This window comes from Aedes albopictus, chromosome 1, assembly GCF_035046485.1.
Source record: "Aedes albopictus strain Foshan chromosome 1, AalbF5, whole genome shotgun sequence".
NCBI classification, from domain to species: Eukaryota; Metazoa; Arthropoda; class Insecta; order Diptera; family Culicidae; genus Aedes; species Aedes albopictus.
Window position 1 is genome coordinate 205,351,486 of NC_085136.1, and position 17,663 is coordinate 205,369,148.

Sequence of the window (17,663 nt, forward strand, 5' to 3'; positions counted from 1 at the left end):
CAGCAGAACGGTGATCCTAACAGCGGAAGAGTACCAAACCAAGATGAAGGATCTTCTTAGCGACGAAAGCACCTACAAGAAGCTGTCGACCAATCCAACCAACAGAGTCTTGAGAAAAATCAACGGCATGCTCGATGAGTGGCACAACAAAGGATACATAGACGGACGCACGCAGAGAAGGTTGAAGGAGTCAAGCTGCAACCCACCGCGAATCTATGGACTACCGAAGACGCACAAAGAAAACAGGCCACTCCGTCCGGTTGTGTCAACGATTGGCTCAGCTACGTACAACATAGCTAAATACCTGTCGGACATAATCGGTAACATAGTCGGCAAACACGACTCCCACGTCCGCAATAGTTTCGATTTCGCCAGTGAAATAACAGGGTTCCAGACGGACGAGAACGAGGTGCTTTTTTCGTTAGATGTGGTTTCACTGTATACGAACGTACCAGTCGATTTCGCTCTACGATGCCTCGAGGAGCGGTGGGAAGAAGTGGAGCAGCACACGAATATCGACAAAACGGACTTCGTGGCCGCAGTGAAGCTAGTATTGGAATCGACGTTCTTCGTGTACCAGGGTGATGTATACGGACAGACATTCGGTGTACCCATGGGTTCGCCATTATCACCAGTAATTTCCAATGTGGTGATGGAAAAATTGGAACAGGAGTGCAGGATGCAGCTAGAGGAGAAAGGTATACATCTGAAGCTGTACCGTAGATACGTGGACGACTGCATGTGTATAGCTAGAAGTGAGCACATCCAAACGATCGTGGATACGTTCAATAGTTTTCACGATCGTCTCCAGTTTACTGTTGAAATGGAAGTGGGAGGGAAAATAAAGTTTCTTGACATGATGTTGGAACGGGCGGATGACCAAATAAATACATCTTGGCTTCCGAAACATTCTAACGGAAGGTACCTGGACTATACGTCCAAAAGCCCGTTCCAACATAAACAAAATACCGCGATCGCGCTAATTGATCGCGCCATTAAGTTAACATGTGGGGCGAAGCGGGAAGAAACGTTAAAACAAGCAACACAAATCCTAGAAAGAAACAACTACCCCTCCTGGTTCATACAGAAACTAAAAAGACTCCGCATACACAAACACTACAACACCTTGGAGGCCGACAACCGAACTACACTCCCACAGAAATATGTTTCCGCCCCTTATGTGCCTGGTCTTAGCGAAAAGTTGAGGAAAGTCTTAAGAAAAAATGACGTCACTCTTGCTTCTAGACCGCAAAACAAAATAAAAAACCAAATATTCAGCAAACTGAAGGACCCTATTCCACCAGGGAAACAGAAGAACGTGGTGTACTGTATACCATGTGGGGCTGACGAGAAGGTGTACATCGGCCAAACCAAAAGGATGCTAGAAGTAAGAGTGGCGGAACACAAGAGTGACTGCCGAGGTAGAAACCCGAAATCGGGCCTGGCAGTCCACAAAATGGAAGAAGGACATATCTTCAACTTCGATCAAGTGAAGATTTTGGATCGAATCCAAGACCAGGCAACCAGGAACATAGCAGAGGTGTTTCATATTAAGAAGAGAGGCGAAGATCTCACTGTGAACCTACAGAGAGAGTGTGGGAACTTCAACTCGGCTTACAACGGGCTTTTAGCTCAGTTGCGAAGACAACCGTGAGAGCAAAACTGCGTGTATGAGAGAATGAGTGAAACAGCATAATGGGTGAAAGTTGGGTGAAAGTAGGCATGAGATGGGTGTTGTAAATTAGTATTATATAACTGACGAAGTTGAAGGGGTGATTCCAGCTGAATGTAAGTGTTTTGTGATTTGTAAATTGTAATGTATTTGTACTTGTATCAATGTATTAAATAAATGTATAATGTTTTAGGCGTCTGATGATGACCGAAGAATAGTAGGTCGAAACGCGTCACGCAAAATAAGCTGTTTCCGTTATTTTTCACCGATAATTGCCAATAAAACCGCATAATAATCGTTCACGGTGATCAACCCCGGTCAGTAAAAATCAGTTGGCAAAGAAAAGATGTTAATAGTCAATGAAATCACTAACAAGTATGGCGAAGAAGGACGGCGCACGATTCGGCGGTGTCTCAAAGTGTCTGTAAGGCTGGCGAAAGCGAACAACAGAATGAAGTTTCTGTTGAACTGCAGAAGGTGTAAGATTGTCCCTAACTGTCTCAACATAAGGAATGACATCCGCCTTGAGAACGATGCCTCAAACCGCGAGTTGGAGAAGGTTGTATGGAGACACAAAATACGACTCCTCAGCATCTTGATCGCGGACACGAAGCGAACAATGGCGAGCTTGAAGACGCAGAAACGCGAGGCTTGCCGAAGAGTGCACGAAAGTTTTGACCCAGCCGATTCGGAGAAAGTGAAGAAAATGGTGGAAGACAAGACGGTGGCCGTATACAGGAAAACCCGAGAAGCCGAAAAACGGAAAATTTCCAGACTGCAGGAACAACACGTAAGAGAGATGAATGTGGAAGTGGAATGGGTAGAGAACACCACCGACGTCGAACTACCAGATTATGTGGAGCGAACACTAATGCTCGGTCCAAACTTCAATGTGGAAAGTGAAAAAAGGTTCCCCTATATCGAACTGGTAGCGAGCATAGAAAAGTGCGTCCAAACGAAAGAAAACGCGGACGAAATCAGATCGGAAGTAACAAATGCAATGATTAACCACATGAACTACCAGCGACAACCACGACATTCACCGGATGAGTGGATCCGGAAAGACGTCATCAAGTGCAAAAAGTTCCTGAAAGAAAATCCGAATTTGGTCATCACGAAGGCGGATAAAGGCAGCAGAACGGTGATCCTAACAGCGGAAGAGTACCAAACCAAGATGAAGGATCTTCTTAGCGACGAAAGCACCTACAAGAAGCTGTCGACCAATCCAACCAACAGAGTCTTGAGAAAAATCAACGGCATGCTCGATGAGTGGCACAACAAAGGATACATAGACGGACGCACGCAGAGAAGGTTGAAGGAGTCAAGCTGCAACCCACCGCGAATCTATGGACTACCGAAGACGCACAAAGAAAACAGGCCACTCCGTCCGGTTGTGTCAACGATTGGCTCAGCTACGTACAACATAGCTAAATACCTGTCGGACATAATCGGTAACATAGTCGGCAAACACGACTCCCACGTCCGCAATAGTTTCGATTTCGCCAGTGAAATAACAGGGTTCCAGACGGACGAGAACGAGGTGCTTTTTTCGTTAGATGTGGTTTCACTGTATACGAACGTACCAGTCGATTTCGCTCTACGATGCCTCGAGGAGCGGTGGGAAGAAGTGGAGCAGCACACGAATATCGACAAAACGGACTTCGTGGCCGCAGTGAAGCTAGTATTGGAATCGACGTTCTTCGTGTACCAGGGTGATGTATACGGACAGACATTCGGTGTACCCATGGGTTCGCCATTATCACCAGTAATTTCCAATGTGGTGATGGAAAAATTGGAACAGGAGTGCAGGATGCAGCTAGAGGAGAAAGGTATACATCTGAAGCTGTACCATAGATACGTGGACGACTGCATGTGTATAGCTAGAAGTGAGCACATCCAAACGATCGTGGATACGTTCAATAGTTTTCACGATCGTCTCCAGTTTACTGTTGAAATGGAAGTGGGAGGGAAAATAAAGTTTCTTGACATGATGTTGGAACGGGCGGATGACCAAATAAATACATCTTGGCTTCCGAAACATTCTAACGGAAGGTACCTGGACTATACGTCCAAAAGCCCGTTCCAACATAAACAAAATACCGCGATCGCGCTAATTGATCGCGCCATTAAGTTAACATGTGGGGCGAAGCGGGAAGAAACGTTAAAACAAGCAACACAAATCCTAGAAAGAAACAACTACCCCTCCTGGTTCATACAGAAACTAAAAAGACTCCGCATACACAAACACTACAACACCTTGGAGGCCGACAACCGAACTACACTCCCACAGAAATATGTTTCCGCCCCTTATGTGCCTGGTCTTAGCGAAAAGTTGAGGAAAGTCTTAAGAAAAAATGACGTCACTCTTGCTTCTAGACCGCAAAACAAAATAAAAAACCAAATATTCAGCAAACTGAAGGACCCTATTCCACCAGGGAAACAGAAGAACGTGGTGTACTGTATACCATGTGGGGCTGACGAGAAGGTGTACATCGGCCAAACCAAAAGGATGCTAGAAGTAAGAGTGGCGGAACACAAGAGTGACTGCCGAGGTAGAAACCCGAAATCGGGCCTGGCAGTCCACAAAATGGAAGAAGGACATATCTTCAACTTCGATCAAGTGAAGATTTTGGATCGAATCCAAGACCAGGCAACCAGGAACATAGCAGAGGTGTTTCATATTAAGAAGAGAGGCGAAGATCTCACTGTGAACCTACAGAGAGAGTGTGGGAACTTCAACTCGGCTTACAACGGGCTTTTAGCTCAGTTGCGAAGACAACCGTGAGAGCAAAACTGCGTGTATGAGAGAATGAGTGAAACAGCATAATGGGTGAAAGTTGGGTGAAAGTAGGCATGAGATGGGTGTTGTAAATTAGTATTATATAACTGACGAAGTTGAAGGGGTGATTCCAGCTGAATGTAAGTGTTTTGTGATTTGTAAATTGTAATGTATTTGTACTTGTATCAATGTATTAAATAAATGTATAATGTTTTAGGCGTCTGATGATGACCGAAGAATAGTAGGTCGAAACGCGTCACGCAAAATAAGCTGTTTCCGTTATTTTTCACCGATAATTGCCAATAAAACCGCATAATAATCGTTCACGGTGATCAACCCCGGTCAGTATTCTTGAAAAATGTCTGTTTCGAAATCGATTGAATGAACAGAATTTTCGATGTTTATGTGGACTTTTTGGCAAAATTCTAAGAAAAATAGACAATTGGGTTCTTTAGGGGTATCCGGATTATTTCATAATCCTATTCTCCGCCCAAAAATTAGTCGAAATCCAAAATTTCATAATTTTTGGAGTCCGGGAACTATTTTTAAAGTGCATTTAAAATTTGTATGGGGAAAATTTTTTGTTCGGGTCAAACTGTCATTTTATCGATTGAACTGTCATTCTATCCACAAAAATTAAAACTGTTTTGTTAATTTAACCATCAAAACGAAGGTGTTGGAATCCAATAAAATCACGTTATACTCAGAAAAATGAGCTCTTTCGATTAGGCTATAGAAAATAGCAATATTTTATTCACTAAACAACCCAATTGCAAAACGAATTTCCGAAAGAATTTCTAGTGATTCTGGAGATCCAATCAATAAGAAACTCCCATGGCAAAAAATCCTGATTCATTTCTGTAAAAATTATGAAAGTGTTTATTGAAAGTGGGTTTATTTCTATTTGATAAAAAAGTTTTTTTTTTAAATTTATATGCGGTTTGTTTTTCATGAAAATTTTAACCACAAACATGAAGTTTAAGATTACAGAACACTTTTCAGATAAAAGTCGTCACACATTGTTTAGAAATATTTCAGAGAAGCTACCCGAAGGAATTCCTAACGTAACTTATGCTAGAAGCTATTTTGATTGTTTTCCTCAAATTCAGTGTTAAATTCCTTCAAAGCCATGTAATGTTTGCTTACTTGCCATTAACCCTCGAGCGATCGCGCTGTTGTATTTTGTACAACACGTTAAAAAAATCTCGCTTTTTGTACTCAGCATTAGCGTGGTGCTGACGCAGGTAGTCAACCGCGCGAGTTACGGAAGGTTAGAAAGTTCTCCGAAATATAGGAAGCTTGTCAATTCATTTCATTTTGAATTACTAAGCAAAGCTGGCTACATTCAAAAATACACCAATACGTTCTTGAGTTGCACTTTTAGCATAAAAGATATTCTTGTAATTGAGGGGCCCAGAATCAAAGGGATGTAAGTGACCATTTTATTGATTTTGAGCTGATCATATCATAAAACTCATCAGATTTCAAGCTTTCAGGAACTTTTTTTGAGATTGTTTCTATGATGTTTGGAAAAATTACAATAAATCAGCGAAAACTGGGTTGATTTTGAAACTCCATACAAATGATGAAAAATTGGTCAAAAACTAACTTACACGAAAGTGTGTTTTTGACATTTACACCCCTTTGCTTCTAACGCCCTCAATTGTTTTTTTTTTAATTCCCCACCAGTCTGATTTGAGTACTTGTGACCAAACATCTCGGGTGTTGATAAACCCCTTTTAGAACACTGGTAAAACATCTGGTTGAGGCTAAACGAGCGTTCGTTTTTACATGCAATAATAGTTTTTTTTTCACAAATGCAGACAATCAATGCATTTGGAAAGTAACTTAATGAAAATGAGAGCGATACTAATTAAGAGACATTAATTACCAATTTTCCACAGTAGCGTCAAAAAGTGGACTTTCAAAGGCTTCCGTTTAGCAAATTTTCAGCCTTATCATGGAAAAATAAATCTCACTTAGGGGGGCGAAAATGTTTTTCGCAAGCTCCAAGGGGGCGAAACCTCCTAAAAGTTTGGGAAACACTGGTCTAGACCAACCAAGAACTTCCGCGAATAAAGGCCTTAAGATCTACAAGTGTAAGCAAAGGGTTACTGTTCCATTCCTGATGCGGTGTAACACCCTATAGGGCCATGACGCAAGTTTCTGTAGAGAACTATGTAGATATTTGGAGGGAGCTATCGACTGAGCTATCGAAACGTCGGATGAAGGAGAATATCTGATCGTTTGATTGCAATTGAGACTGCCAAGCCGAAAATCGTCCCAAGAACTGTGTAGATTCCAAAGATTATTTAGGTCATCCGAGAACTTTCGCGTAGGCTCAATGGAATGTTGTTATACTACTGATATGGTGGAATATCCAACGGGGCCATGCAATATTGTTCTGCAAAGAACTAACTTCCAAAGATAATCTATGTTATCCAAGAACATCCGTGAATGAAGGCCTGCAGTTCTACAAGCATAACCAATAATGTGTTACAATAATATCCCTAATGCGGCGTAAAATCATACAGGTTCAAGGAGCATGTATCTATAAAGAACTGCTATCCAAAGATGTTCTAGCTAACCCAAGAACTTCCGCAAGTTAAGGCCTGAAAGACTACAAGTGTAATCCATCAGTTGTTGTTACTTTACTGATACGCTGCAACATCGTACAGGACGATAGGGCTGCAGCTAAGGGACCATGCTAGAAATAATTATGAAATATTTTCTAGATAATCCAAGTATTTCCACGAGTAAAGGCGTTAAGACCTACAAGCATAATCAATGGATTGTTGTTACATTATTGATTGGGTTTATCATCCTACAGGTCCATGTAGCATGGTTCTGTAAAGAATTCGTTTCCAATGGAGTCCTATGCAATCCCTGAATTTTCGCGAGTAAAGATCATAGATCTACAAGCATAATTAAAAAATTATTGTTACCGTAGAACGGGGTATCATTGATCAGTGGGGTAACATTGATTGGCTTGACCGACCTCATGAAATGTTCAATCAAGCATTTTACATTGAATCAGTTTCTGCTATCGAATGGCATATCGTAAACTGCTATCATTTAGCTATTAAATGACATGCAATTCATGAAAATTTAATTTCGTAAACATCTAAATAAATCAATTCTTCCACAACTGTGTTTCGTAACGCAATGAGATACATTGTCAAACATTCATGTTTGGCATGAATACTAGATACAATACGAGCTGCAAAATCACTGTGTTACTTCAATATAGAATATCATAGTTGGTTTTAATAAACCGAAACTTTTATGAAAATGCTCTTTTTCAATTAAATATACGATTTAATAAAAGTAGGCTATCAATTACTTAAGCCATTGCCTACCTTCAGGCGTTATTCGCGGTTTAATCCTAAAATAGCTGAAAAGGTAAATAATTTGTAATAATTTGAACAACATATTCGAAATCAGCGACCCCGAACTTAGTAAGTAAGGGTACTTTCAACACAAACGAAAATTAATCACTGACATGATCAATGTTACCCCAAATCAACAAAATCAAAAATTAGATTTAAAAGCCTATTTAAACATGTTTTAAAGGTTTACAATACTTTTTCGAGTAGCTTAACACATACTCAGAGGGCCAGTACTTGTTTTAAAAATATAAACCATGTAACGTTTGTTTTAACAAGAGAATAAATTGTTCAAGAAAGATCGAAAATTCTGATCAATGTTACCCCGGATTATGTTATGTGATGCAGCAGAAATTTCCTGATTTTGATGATGGTAGGGAAGTGGAACCATCTCGGCAAGGGTCCTATTTTGGTTACTTTACTGCTAAAACTCAGCCAATTTCAAACCAATAGATACAATTTTTGGAACGCGATGAGATACGTATAGTATCTGGCCGTGTACAAAATTTCAAGTCAATTGGTTTGGAATTGACTGAGTTATAGCGCAGAGTGCCCAAAATACCGGCCGCTGCCCAAGTAGTTCGATACCCTAGGCTTTCTGAGAAGGAATACGACAATCGGCGTGCGGTTTTTACGCCGCCGCCGCCGCCGATTGCCACGCCGACACGCTGATGCTTCCTGGATCGGCTTGAAACAACATAACCCTAAACTTTTTCCACCAGTGCAGTGCAAGGGCTTAACACTCCTTTACTAATCCCCGTTAAAAAAATATCCCAGGTAACCCATAAGCATTTGAATAAGCCGTATTTATGTTTTATATCTGCATTCGACCTTACTGCCCTATCATAGCAGTTCGACTGCTAAACTGCCCTATATTAGCAATTGAAATGCTGTTTAAGTGATCTAACGGCAGTTCTGTAGCATTTCAAATGCACGGTATATTTTGGTTAACAAGCAGCATAACTGCTACTTTATTGCTACAAAACTTCTAGGTGAGATGATACACTTTTCCATTTTCTAATTAACGTGCCAGAATTGTTCAATTAATTAAATTGTCATTATTTGTTCGGCTGTAGGAGCCATTATCATTTGCATGTCCTGTCTTTTATAGGTAGCAACAAAAAACAAGCTTTGACAAATAATTCCCATTATTAGTTTCCTATGCTCGATTTATTTATCAGCACTTGTGGATCCCACAGCATAGCGAAGCGACTGCCGGTGTATTTTTCAAGCCTAATCATCTATAGCTTACCCTGTAACGCGGCTCAGCACCATCGTCAACCCGAAGATCGAAGGATCAAATCCCGATTTCGCCGAAATCAGCAAAAAAAAAACAACAACAGCGATTCAAAACGTGCCCCGCAAGCCTCAAAAGTTGCACAGGAGAGTGAGGATAAAAATAGAAGAAAAAATGCCGTAAAATGGGCAGGCGAAAATATTTTTATTTTTACTAATCTGGGGGATAGGAAATATAAGCATTTAATCAGCCGTATATTGGGCCAAAACCTGCATTTTATTAGCATGACCTGCTGTAAAGGCGCATATAGTGCCGAAATAATGCCATTTTAACTGCTTATTGGTCACCTGGGTATTGTATATTTGATTCTTAATAACTTGGGGAGCCGCAAGCCGATTCACGCCGATTTCTCATCGGCGCGACGCGGGTAGCGGCGCAAACGTCTATGCTCTGGTAAAAAGAAGATAGTCGCGTACTACTGATAGTGTTGGCAACTAGTTCTTTACAGAACAATGCTTTATGGGCCTATAGGATGTTGCACCGTATTAGTAATGTAACAACAATCTATTGATTACGATTGTAGAACTTAAGACATTTACTCACGGAAGTTCTCGGATGACCTAGAACACCTAGAACCTATAATTTTGGAAATAAGTTCTTTACAGAACAACGATCCTTGGACCTGTAGAATGTTGCAACGTATCAGTTATAGTTATAACAACCTATTGATTATGCTTGTAGATCTTGAGGCCTAAATTCACGAGAGTTCATGGAGGACTATAAAAACTTGAAAATTATAAGACACAGAATGTTAATTAGTTGGCTAAATGAGTGATGAAATTGTGAAAAAAACGCGTTCTGGTGGGATTAGAACCCGCGACTCCTAGACCGGCGCTTTAACCAATTAAGCCACCGAACAGGTAACTCCGAGCCCATACCATGAACACTCATATTTTCACAATTCCATCTCTCTTTCGACGTATATGCCTCTCAATCTACAATTAAACCACCTTCAAGCGGTTTGTGAAGGGTATAACTTTTTTCACAAGCGCCCTCAGTGTCTGCAAAGGCGTGCCAGGAGTGATAGCTCTCGACTTTTGAGGGATTGCGTCATTCTTGTCTTATAGTCGAAGGTTAGTCTCAAATCTCTGCGCTTCGTTAACGATCTGGAAATTTGTGCCTGGAAGTTTGTGCGACTTGCTTCATGGTATTGCTTATTTGCATTTCTAGACAAAATAAGTCGTGACTATTTCAGCTGAATTTCCGTTTGAATTTGAAGTTTAAATAATGTCTCCAGATGCCTTCATATCCCCACAAAGAAACAGACGTCACACTCTGCTCGCTTCCCATCGATCACCTTTTTAACGGTGGATTCAAATATCCGGTAGTAGGTCGATTGGCCACTCGCGGTGCTGGTATCGTTTTTGCTCCTGTTTGACGTTTGCTCACTACCGCCACCTAGTGATGACCCGGCCAAACACAATAAATTTAGCATTGGGCGATTGTGTTTTCGTGACGATGTTTTAAATGAAATTTGTTCTAAGTGTTATGTCTGTTTCTCTGTGATATCCCATTCATTAAAAAAGAAGACTTTGAAACATTTCTGGTCGAAACCCTGAAAAATATTCTTGAGAAATAATGTACAATTTCTGAGTCAATTAGCGTTTCTGGAAAACGCTGTTGTATATTGAGTCATACAGCCTCTTGTATTCGTTTTAAAGCTGCAGTTTAGTGGCATGTCCTTTAAAAACTGCATCGTTAGGGGTGTAAGTGAGCTTTATGTCGATTTTGAGGTGATTATATCAAAGAAATCCTTCTTATTTCAGGGTTTCCGGAACTTTTTTTAGATTATTTTTACGACGATTAGAAAATTTACAATATATGATGATGATGCAGAGTCATACCGGCACGGAATGATTTACCTAATGGTTTGTTGTAGCAGGGTAAGCTAAATTCAGAATACAACATGGTGGTTGTTATCTCGTGACAAAGCCTGACCACTTCACGCCCGGAACCCAGTTCATTTACCTTCCTTCGGCTACACGCCCCCGAAATCCCCATGTTATATGTCATATTTTCTAATATAAAAGGGAATAGCAAGGAATGAACTCACCGGATAATCCTATTCAACTGGTTTTCTGTGCTTGGGTTTGGTGTTAGTATTCAATAGGTTTAGCATAGAATGCCCTCTAAACCAAATTGAATGATCCAACCCGAACGAGGTTCATCCGTCAAAATGGATGTAAACAATCCATCAAAACAAAACCAGAAAATCAAAATTCTTAACTATTCAAGCATATTAGAGATAAAGGACTCGCTTGAATGTGATTTGCATTGAATAATGAATGTGCCAACTAACATTTCCACGTGAGTTTAATTTCTAAAAGGAAAAATTTAACGAAAATATGCAACTGACAGTTTGATTGATTTACACAATGTTTACATGTTGACTCGATTTGGGTTGGATCCGGATCTGTTTTCGTTCGGTTATTGCGAGTCAGGGTCTGCTCTGACCCAGGTTTAAAACCGAAAACGACATTACATCAACTTTCCTGAAAATGTACGCGGAACTGACGTTTCCCTCCAACACACGCAAAACACGATCCGACGAACCGCAAGACAATGCAAATCGGCTTCCTACATCCACTTCCCTGAAAATGTACGCGGATCCTGGCTCCATACACTTTTATGGGATGGGTTTTCTCACTTACACTGCCTATGATCGCATATCAGTCCCATATTTGTTGAGTTTCCTATTCATATGGGACAGTTATGCGATCATAGGCAGTACACTCCTTTGCTTCTAACCCCCTTGTATGGGGGAACTTACGTATTTTCGGCAGTTTTGTTCTCTTCGTCATGGGGTGTTTTTTGAAACCTGTTGATCTCAGAGTTGGCCTCCAATCCTTCCCAACCAAACTGAGTTATGTGCCCAAAATTCAGGAAATCTGGCCCACAAAATCCCTCATAAGGCCTCATTTTCTTCTTTTGTCACTTTGCTCGTTGACTCGTCAAGGGGGGGGGGGATAATAAATAATTAATAAATGTATTTGATGAAAAATTACCCAAACAATTAGGCAAAATCGTAAAACTCTTCAGATTTGTCAAGAAATTTTCTCGACAACTCTAATTTCAGTTCAAAATTTTTAAATTTATGAATAATTTATTTTTGTCCCCCCTCAAAATGTCGAATTCCGACCAAAACTTTCGGAGGGGGGTGACATTAGAGAAAATCGAAATTTGTGTCAGCCTAACGAAGAGAACAAACCTGCCGATAATACCTTTTGTCACTCTATACATTATTTTTTTATTTCCTAGGCGCTGAATTAATTTGTTTACGATCAAAGGTCCCGAAATCAGGCTTCATTGACATAAATTTAACTTTATTTCCATGAGTCATGCCTCTCTTCGCATATCTGTATGCCTACAAACGGCAATTAAATCAATTTAATCATACATGTGATAACACGATGCCTCTGCTATTATAAAATATACTAACAACCCCGTTTTGCCTCTATCTCATTTTAGGAAATGTTTCCACGCCGCGTACTACTACCTGGATGATCCTCCGGCTTGCCAAGGAGGCAACACGGCCGGTGTAATCGACTGGGAAGCTCCCTGTGAAGTGGCCGGCGAAGTTCGTGGCCCCATTCCCGTCTCGGAGTTTGCCAAACATGTCGCCTCGTTGCACGTGGATGGTGACATCGGTTTCAGCAAAGAGTACGAAGCCATTCAGGGGGAAGCACTGAATGACGAATACCCGTCGGAACATTCGCAGCATCCGGACAACAAGGGAAAGAATCGTTACTTGAACGTGATTGCTTGTAAGTGGTTGATGAATAATGGATTCGGTGAATGACCAATTAACTCTTGTTTCAATACGTTTCAGATGATCACAGTAGAGTGCACCTGCGGCAGGTTCCTGGGCAGAAGAAGCATCTGGATTACATCAATGCTAACTACATTGATGGATATCAGAGACCTCGTTCGTTTATAGGTACCCAGGGCCCTCTTCCCGGTACCTTCGATTGCTTCTGGCGGATGATTTGGGAACAACGAGTGGCCATTATCGTTATGATTACGAATCTAGTCGAACGTGGACGCCGCAAGTGCGATATGTACTGGCCCAAGGACGGAGCGGAAATGTACGGCGTGATTCAGGTACGCCTAATCCGAGAGGATGTCATGGCCACGTACACGGTTCGGACGCTCCAGATTAAGCACACAAAGCTGAAGAAGAAAAAGGCTTCCCAGTCGGAGAAACTTGTCTACCAATATCACTACACCAACTGGCCGGACCACGGCACGCCGGATCATCCTTTACCTGTGATCAACTTTGTGAAGAAATCCACTGCAGCCAATCCGGCAGACGCTGGTCCAATCGTAGTGCACTGCAGTGCCGGGGTTGGTCGCACCGGAACGTATATTGTGCTGGACGCCATGTTGAAACAGATCGAAGCCAAGGGTATGCTGAACGTTTTTGGCTTCCTGAGGTACATCCGGGCGCAGCGAAACTATCTGGTACAAACGGAGGAGCAGTACATCTTCATACACGATGCCCTCGTTGAAGCTATTGATAGTGGGGAAACCAACATTAAAATGGATGCCATCGGTGGGCTTGTTAACAATATTGACTTTATAGATAGTCAGTATAAGGTGCGTATCAAGACAGACATCTCGGGAATTATATAAGAATTTCTAATGAAACAATGTTCTCCATAGCTCATCACCAGTTACCAGCCGAAGGAGATCAACCTGACGTCGGCCCTGAAAGCAGTGAATGCCATCAAAAACCGAAGTTCGCTCGTTCCCCTGGAGGGCAGCCGGGTACATTTGACTCCGAAGCCGGGTGTAGAAGGTAGCGATTACATTAATGCCACCTGGCTGCACGGATTCCGGCGGTTACGGGACTTTATCGTAACGCAACACCCGCTGATCGAAACCTTCAAAGACTTCTGGCAAATGGTTTGGGATCACAACGCTCAGACCGTGGTGCTACTCTCGTCTGCTGATAATATGGTAAGTCTACCTAGAAGCATGATTTTTTGGGAATCTAGCTAATTTTAAATTCTTTTCAGTCTTTTCTCCAATTCTGGCCAAACGATTCGGAACCGATGGAGAGCGATTACTACCGCATTCGCATGGTTTCGGAAACGTCGGAGAATAACTACATTGTGCGGAACTTTGTCATCCAGTCCATCCAGGACGATTACGAGCTGAGCGTTCGTATGTTTGAGAATCCTATGTGGCCCGACATGGCGAACCCTCGGTCCATCTACGACTTTGCCGTGCGGGTGCACGAGAGGTGCGCACAGTACCGGAACGGTCCGATCGTCGTGGTTGATCGGTAAGTAGTTGAGATATTTACACATACAAACACGGTCTAATATCGTAAAGAAAAGCCAGTGTTTTAGCTGACATCTCACATACTTTGAAAAATTCGAATTGTGTGGTTTTTTAGCTTGACTTTGTAATTTCAATTATTGTTCGACCATAGGGGTAGGCGGGGCATAATGAGCAGGTGAGGCATAATGAGCACCTTGTATTTTCACTGTAAATCTTCAAATTTACAAAACAAATTGCTTGATTGTAGCTTTATTAACTAAAATCCAATGAATTGATGACGAAACATTAGTCAAAAAAGCCGTTTACCTTGAAAAATTAATCAAAATGCGTAAAGTGATCATGCAGCGGAAAAATATTATAAGAATCAGGTGACCTAAAATAAGGTTTTTGGAATCGAAATAACAATTTTGTGGGTATCTATCAAGTTTCTTGATATTCCCTGGGCCAATGAAATGTATTCGCAACAATTTTCAACTAATTGTTAAATTATTTTGTTGGAAAAATATGCTTCAAAGAGTTGGTAAAAGAGTGGGGCAAAATGAGCAACTGGTGAAAAAATGATGAAAATGGTAAACATCTTCAACCAACGAATTTTTATTTTGGTTTTCTTTGTTTTGATGCATATTGTAAGGTTTTGCCATTAACTTTCAATTTATTAGCTTGAAAATGTCAGTATCTGTATATTATCACCGTTTAAAAATTCCTCAACAGTAGACTCTTTGGAACCCCACAGTTCCCTACAAATTAAACCCCGTAATCCCTTCAAATTCTCATTGATTGTTGCCGGTATGCTTATCATTGACAAGAATAGTCAATTAGCATTTGATTGTGTACAAAACTGGGATTGATCATCCTGCCCCACCTAGGGTGCTCATTATGCCCCACCACCAAAACGCAAATCGCGATTTTATACGTTTTTTAAAACATAAAATTTTACAACATTTATAACTTTATTCGGGATTTCAACGATTAGCTTTTGTCAGTTAAGGTTCAAATGAGTATTGAACGTTAACATTACATATTGGTTGCACTTAATTTACTGGATTTGGTGGTAAAATGCTTAAGCTGCTCATTATGCCCCGCCTACCCCTAGAACTCAAGTAGCGGATCACCGGAGATTTGAACTTCCGTTATTTGGTTCAGTGTAGAACATAACATGGCGACCGTGACTGCAAGCGATGGTGTTTTTCTGCGCTCCTCACACTCTTGAACCAAAAAAATCTGTGACAAACACCAACTTTACAAGGTAATTGTCCGGCATTCTTGTAACATGCCCTGCCCACCATATCCTTCCGACTTCGATTACCGTATCTGTATGCTTGATTCAGCGTAGAGTGCAACGAGCTCGCGGTTCATTTTTCGCCACCACACACCGTTCTCCTGCACATCGCCAATTATCGTCCTTTGCACTCATCGCTCGAATACTCCAAGTGCCTGCAAGTGCTCCTCGAGTACGGTCCAGGTTTCATAAACGTATAGAATCACCGGTCTTGTTGGTGTTTGTACAAGGTACATTTTCTGCGAATTTGAACCATTTTTAGTGCAATTCCTTCTGGAGCTTAAAATAGGTACAACTTCCACTAATGATACGCCTTCATATGTGATGATTCATTTCGTTTTCAACCATAAGTAAGAGTTCCTTCTCTACTTTGAAGTTATCTCTGTCTATCGTGACACTACTTAGTCTAGATGAACTCTATCATGCTCGGTTACGTCCACTTACATATGCTTTGCCGTTCTACGCATACATAGTTGTCCCATGTTAAAAAACTTGAAACTGAGAAAAACGCGATTCAAATTTCAAAACGTTTCTGCTGTCTTTCGATCAAGGGGTGTAACAAATGAAATATTCGTTTTCATAGTATTGTGTGAGAAATCACTTATATGTTCATGTCTGAGGTACTTTGAATCAAAAAATTATACATATGTATATAGTATTTTTACTAGAAAATACTTAGTGAAACTGTTATGCCTAGAACCGTGGTCCTGTCGGCTAAATTTCTACGCATATCAGTCCAACAAAAAAATACTCTTTTTCTGCACGATTGTGTTATATTTTTGCCTTTCTCGTACACTAAGTGTACTGGAAAGGCTATATGTTCACTCCAAAAATGACTTTTTGATAGAAGGCCCGGAGGGTCGAGTCACATATACCAATCGACTCAGCTCGACGAATTGAGGTGATGTCTGTGTGTGTGTGTATGTGTGTGCGTGTGTGTGTATGTGTGTATGTGTGTGTACAAAAAACTCACATCACTTTTTGGCAGTAAACCTCAACCGATTCTAATGACCGATGGCTCATTCGACGCGGCATATAGTCCCATTGTTTCCTATTGAAAACGGTTCGGATCGGTCCAGGCGTTCCGGAGTTAAAAGTATGGTAAAAAGAACCAAACCCATGCATGCGACACATTAAACAGCGGCATTTTCGATAACCTGATGAACGGTAAGCAGGAAAAAAGTTTCAGACCATATCAGAACCGGTAGTGTTCCGGAACCGGTTCGGATGTCCCGCCGGAAGTTGCCATATAAAAGTGAACCAAACCCATGCATGCGACACATCAAACAGCGGCATTTTCGATAACCTGATGAACGGTTAGCAGGAAAACAGTATCAGACCATATCCGAACCGGTAGTGTTCCGGAACCGGTTCCGGATGTCCCGTCGGAAGTGGCCAAATATAAAAAGAACCAAATCATGCATGCGACACATCAAACCACGGTACTTTCGATAATCTGATGAATGGTAAGCAGGAAAATAGTCTCAGACCTTATCAGAATCGGTAGTGTTCTGGAACCGGTTCTGGGTGTCCCGCCGGAAGTGGCCAAATATAAAATTGATCATTATGAACTGTTAGCAGGAAAACGGTATCAGACCATATCTGAACCGGTAGTGTTCCGGAACCGGTTCCGAGGGTCCCGATGGGTGACCGTAAGCTTTTTAAGGACTTTACATGTTTTTGACATTGCTTGCCTCAAACTGGCTATTACTTGAAAATGGTCAAACTTATCACAGCTTTTTAACCCTAATTCGAAAGTTTATTAAATTTTCTATCAAAAAAATCTTTCAATCAATTAGTTTAGTTAAATAACTTAGTTTTCTAAAACAAATAGGCTCGAAAGTATTGTGTTGCCTTTCTCGTAAACCGAAGTGTACTGAAAGGCTATATGTTCACTCAAAAAAACAATTTTCGATAGAAGGCTCGGAGGGTCAAGTCACATATACCAATCAACTCAGTTCGAC

The 17,663-nt window shown here is 41.1% G+C and overlaps 2 protein-coding genes across 3 annotated transcripts in view; both read left to right on the plus strand.

Annotated features, from left to right (window-relative positions):
* The window catches only part of LOC109431943 (tyrosine-protein phosphatase 99A), a 586,380-nt gene that overhangs the window by 561,880 nt on the left and 6,837 nt on the right, over nt 1-17,663 (plus strand). For both annotated transcript variants that reach the window (XM_029856676.2, XM_062846150.1), the window contains 4 exons: nt 12,603-12,898; nt 12,964-13,730; nt 13,797-14,093; nt 14,153-14,421. In XM_029856676.2, coding sequence (XP_029712536.2) covers nt 12,603-12,898; nt 12,964-13,730; nt 13,797-14,093; nt 14,153-14,421 — 1,629 coding nt within the window. The remainder of the gene's footprint in view (nt 1-12,602; nt 12,899-12,963; nt 13,731-13,796; nt 14,094-14,152; nt 14,422-17,663) is intronic.
* LOC134285438 (uncharacterized) lies at nt 2,019-4,817 on the plus strand. Its single transcript, XM_062846151.1, has 2 exons — nt 2,019-4,591; nt 4,669-4,817. The coding sequence occupies exon 1, from the start codon at nt 2,019-2,021 to the stop codon at nt 4,455-4,457; it is 2,439 nt and encodes an 812-aa protein (XP_062702135.1). The 3' UTR covers nt 4,458-4,591; nt 4,669-4,817.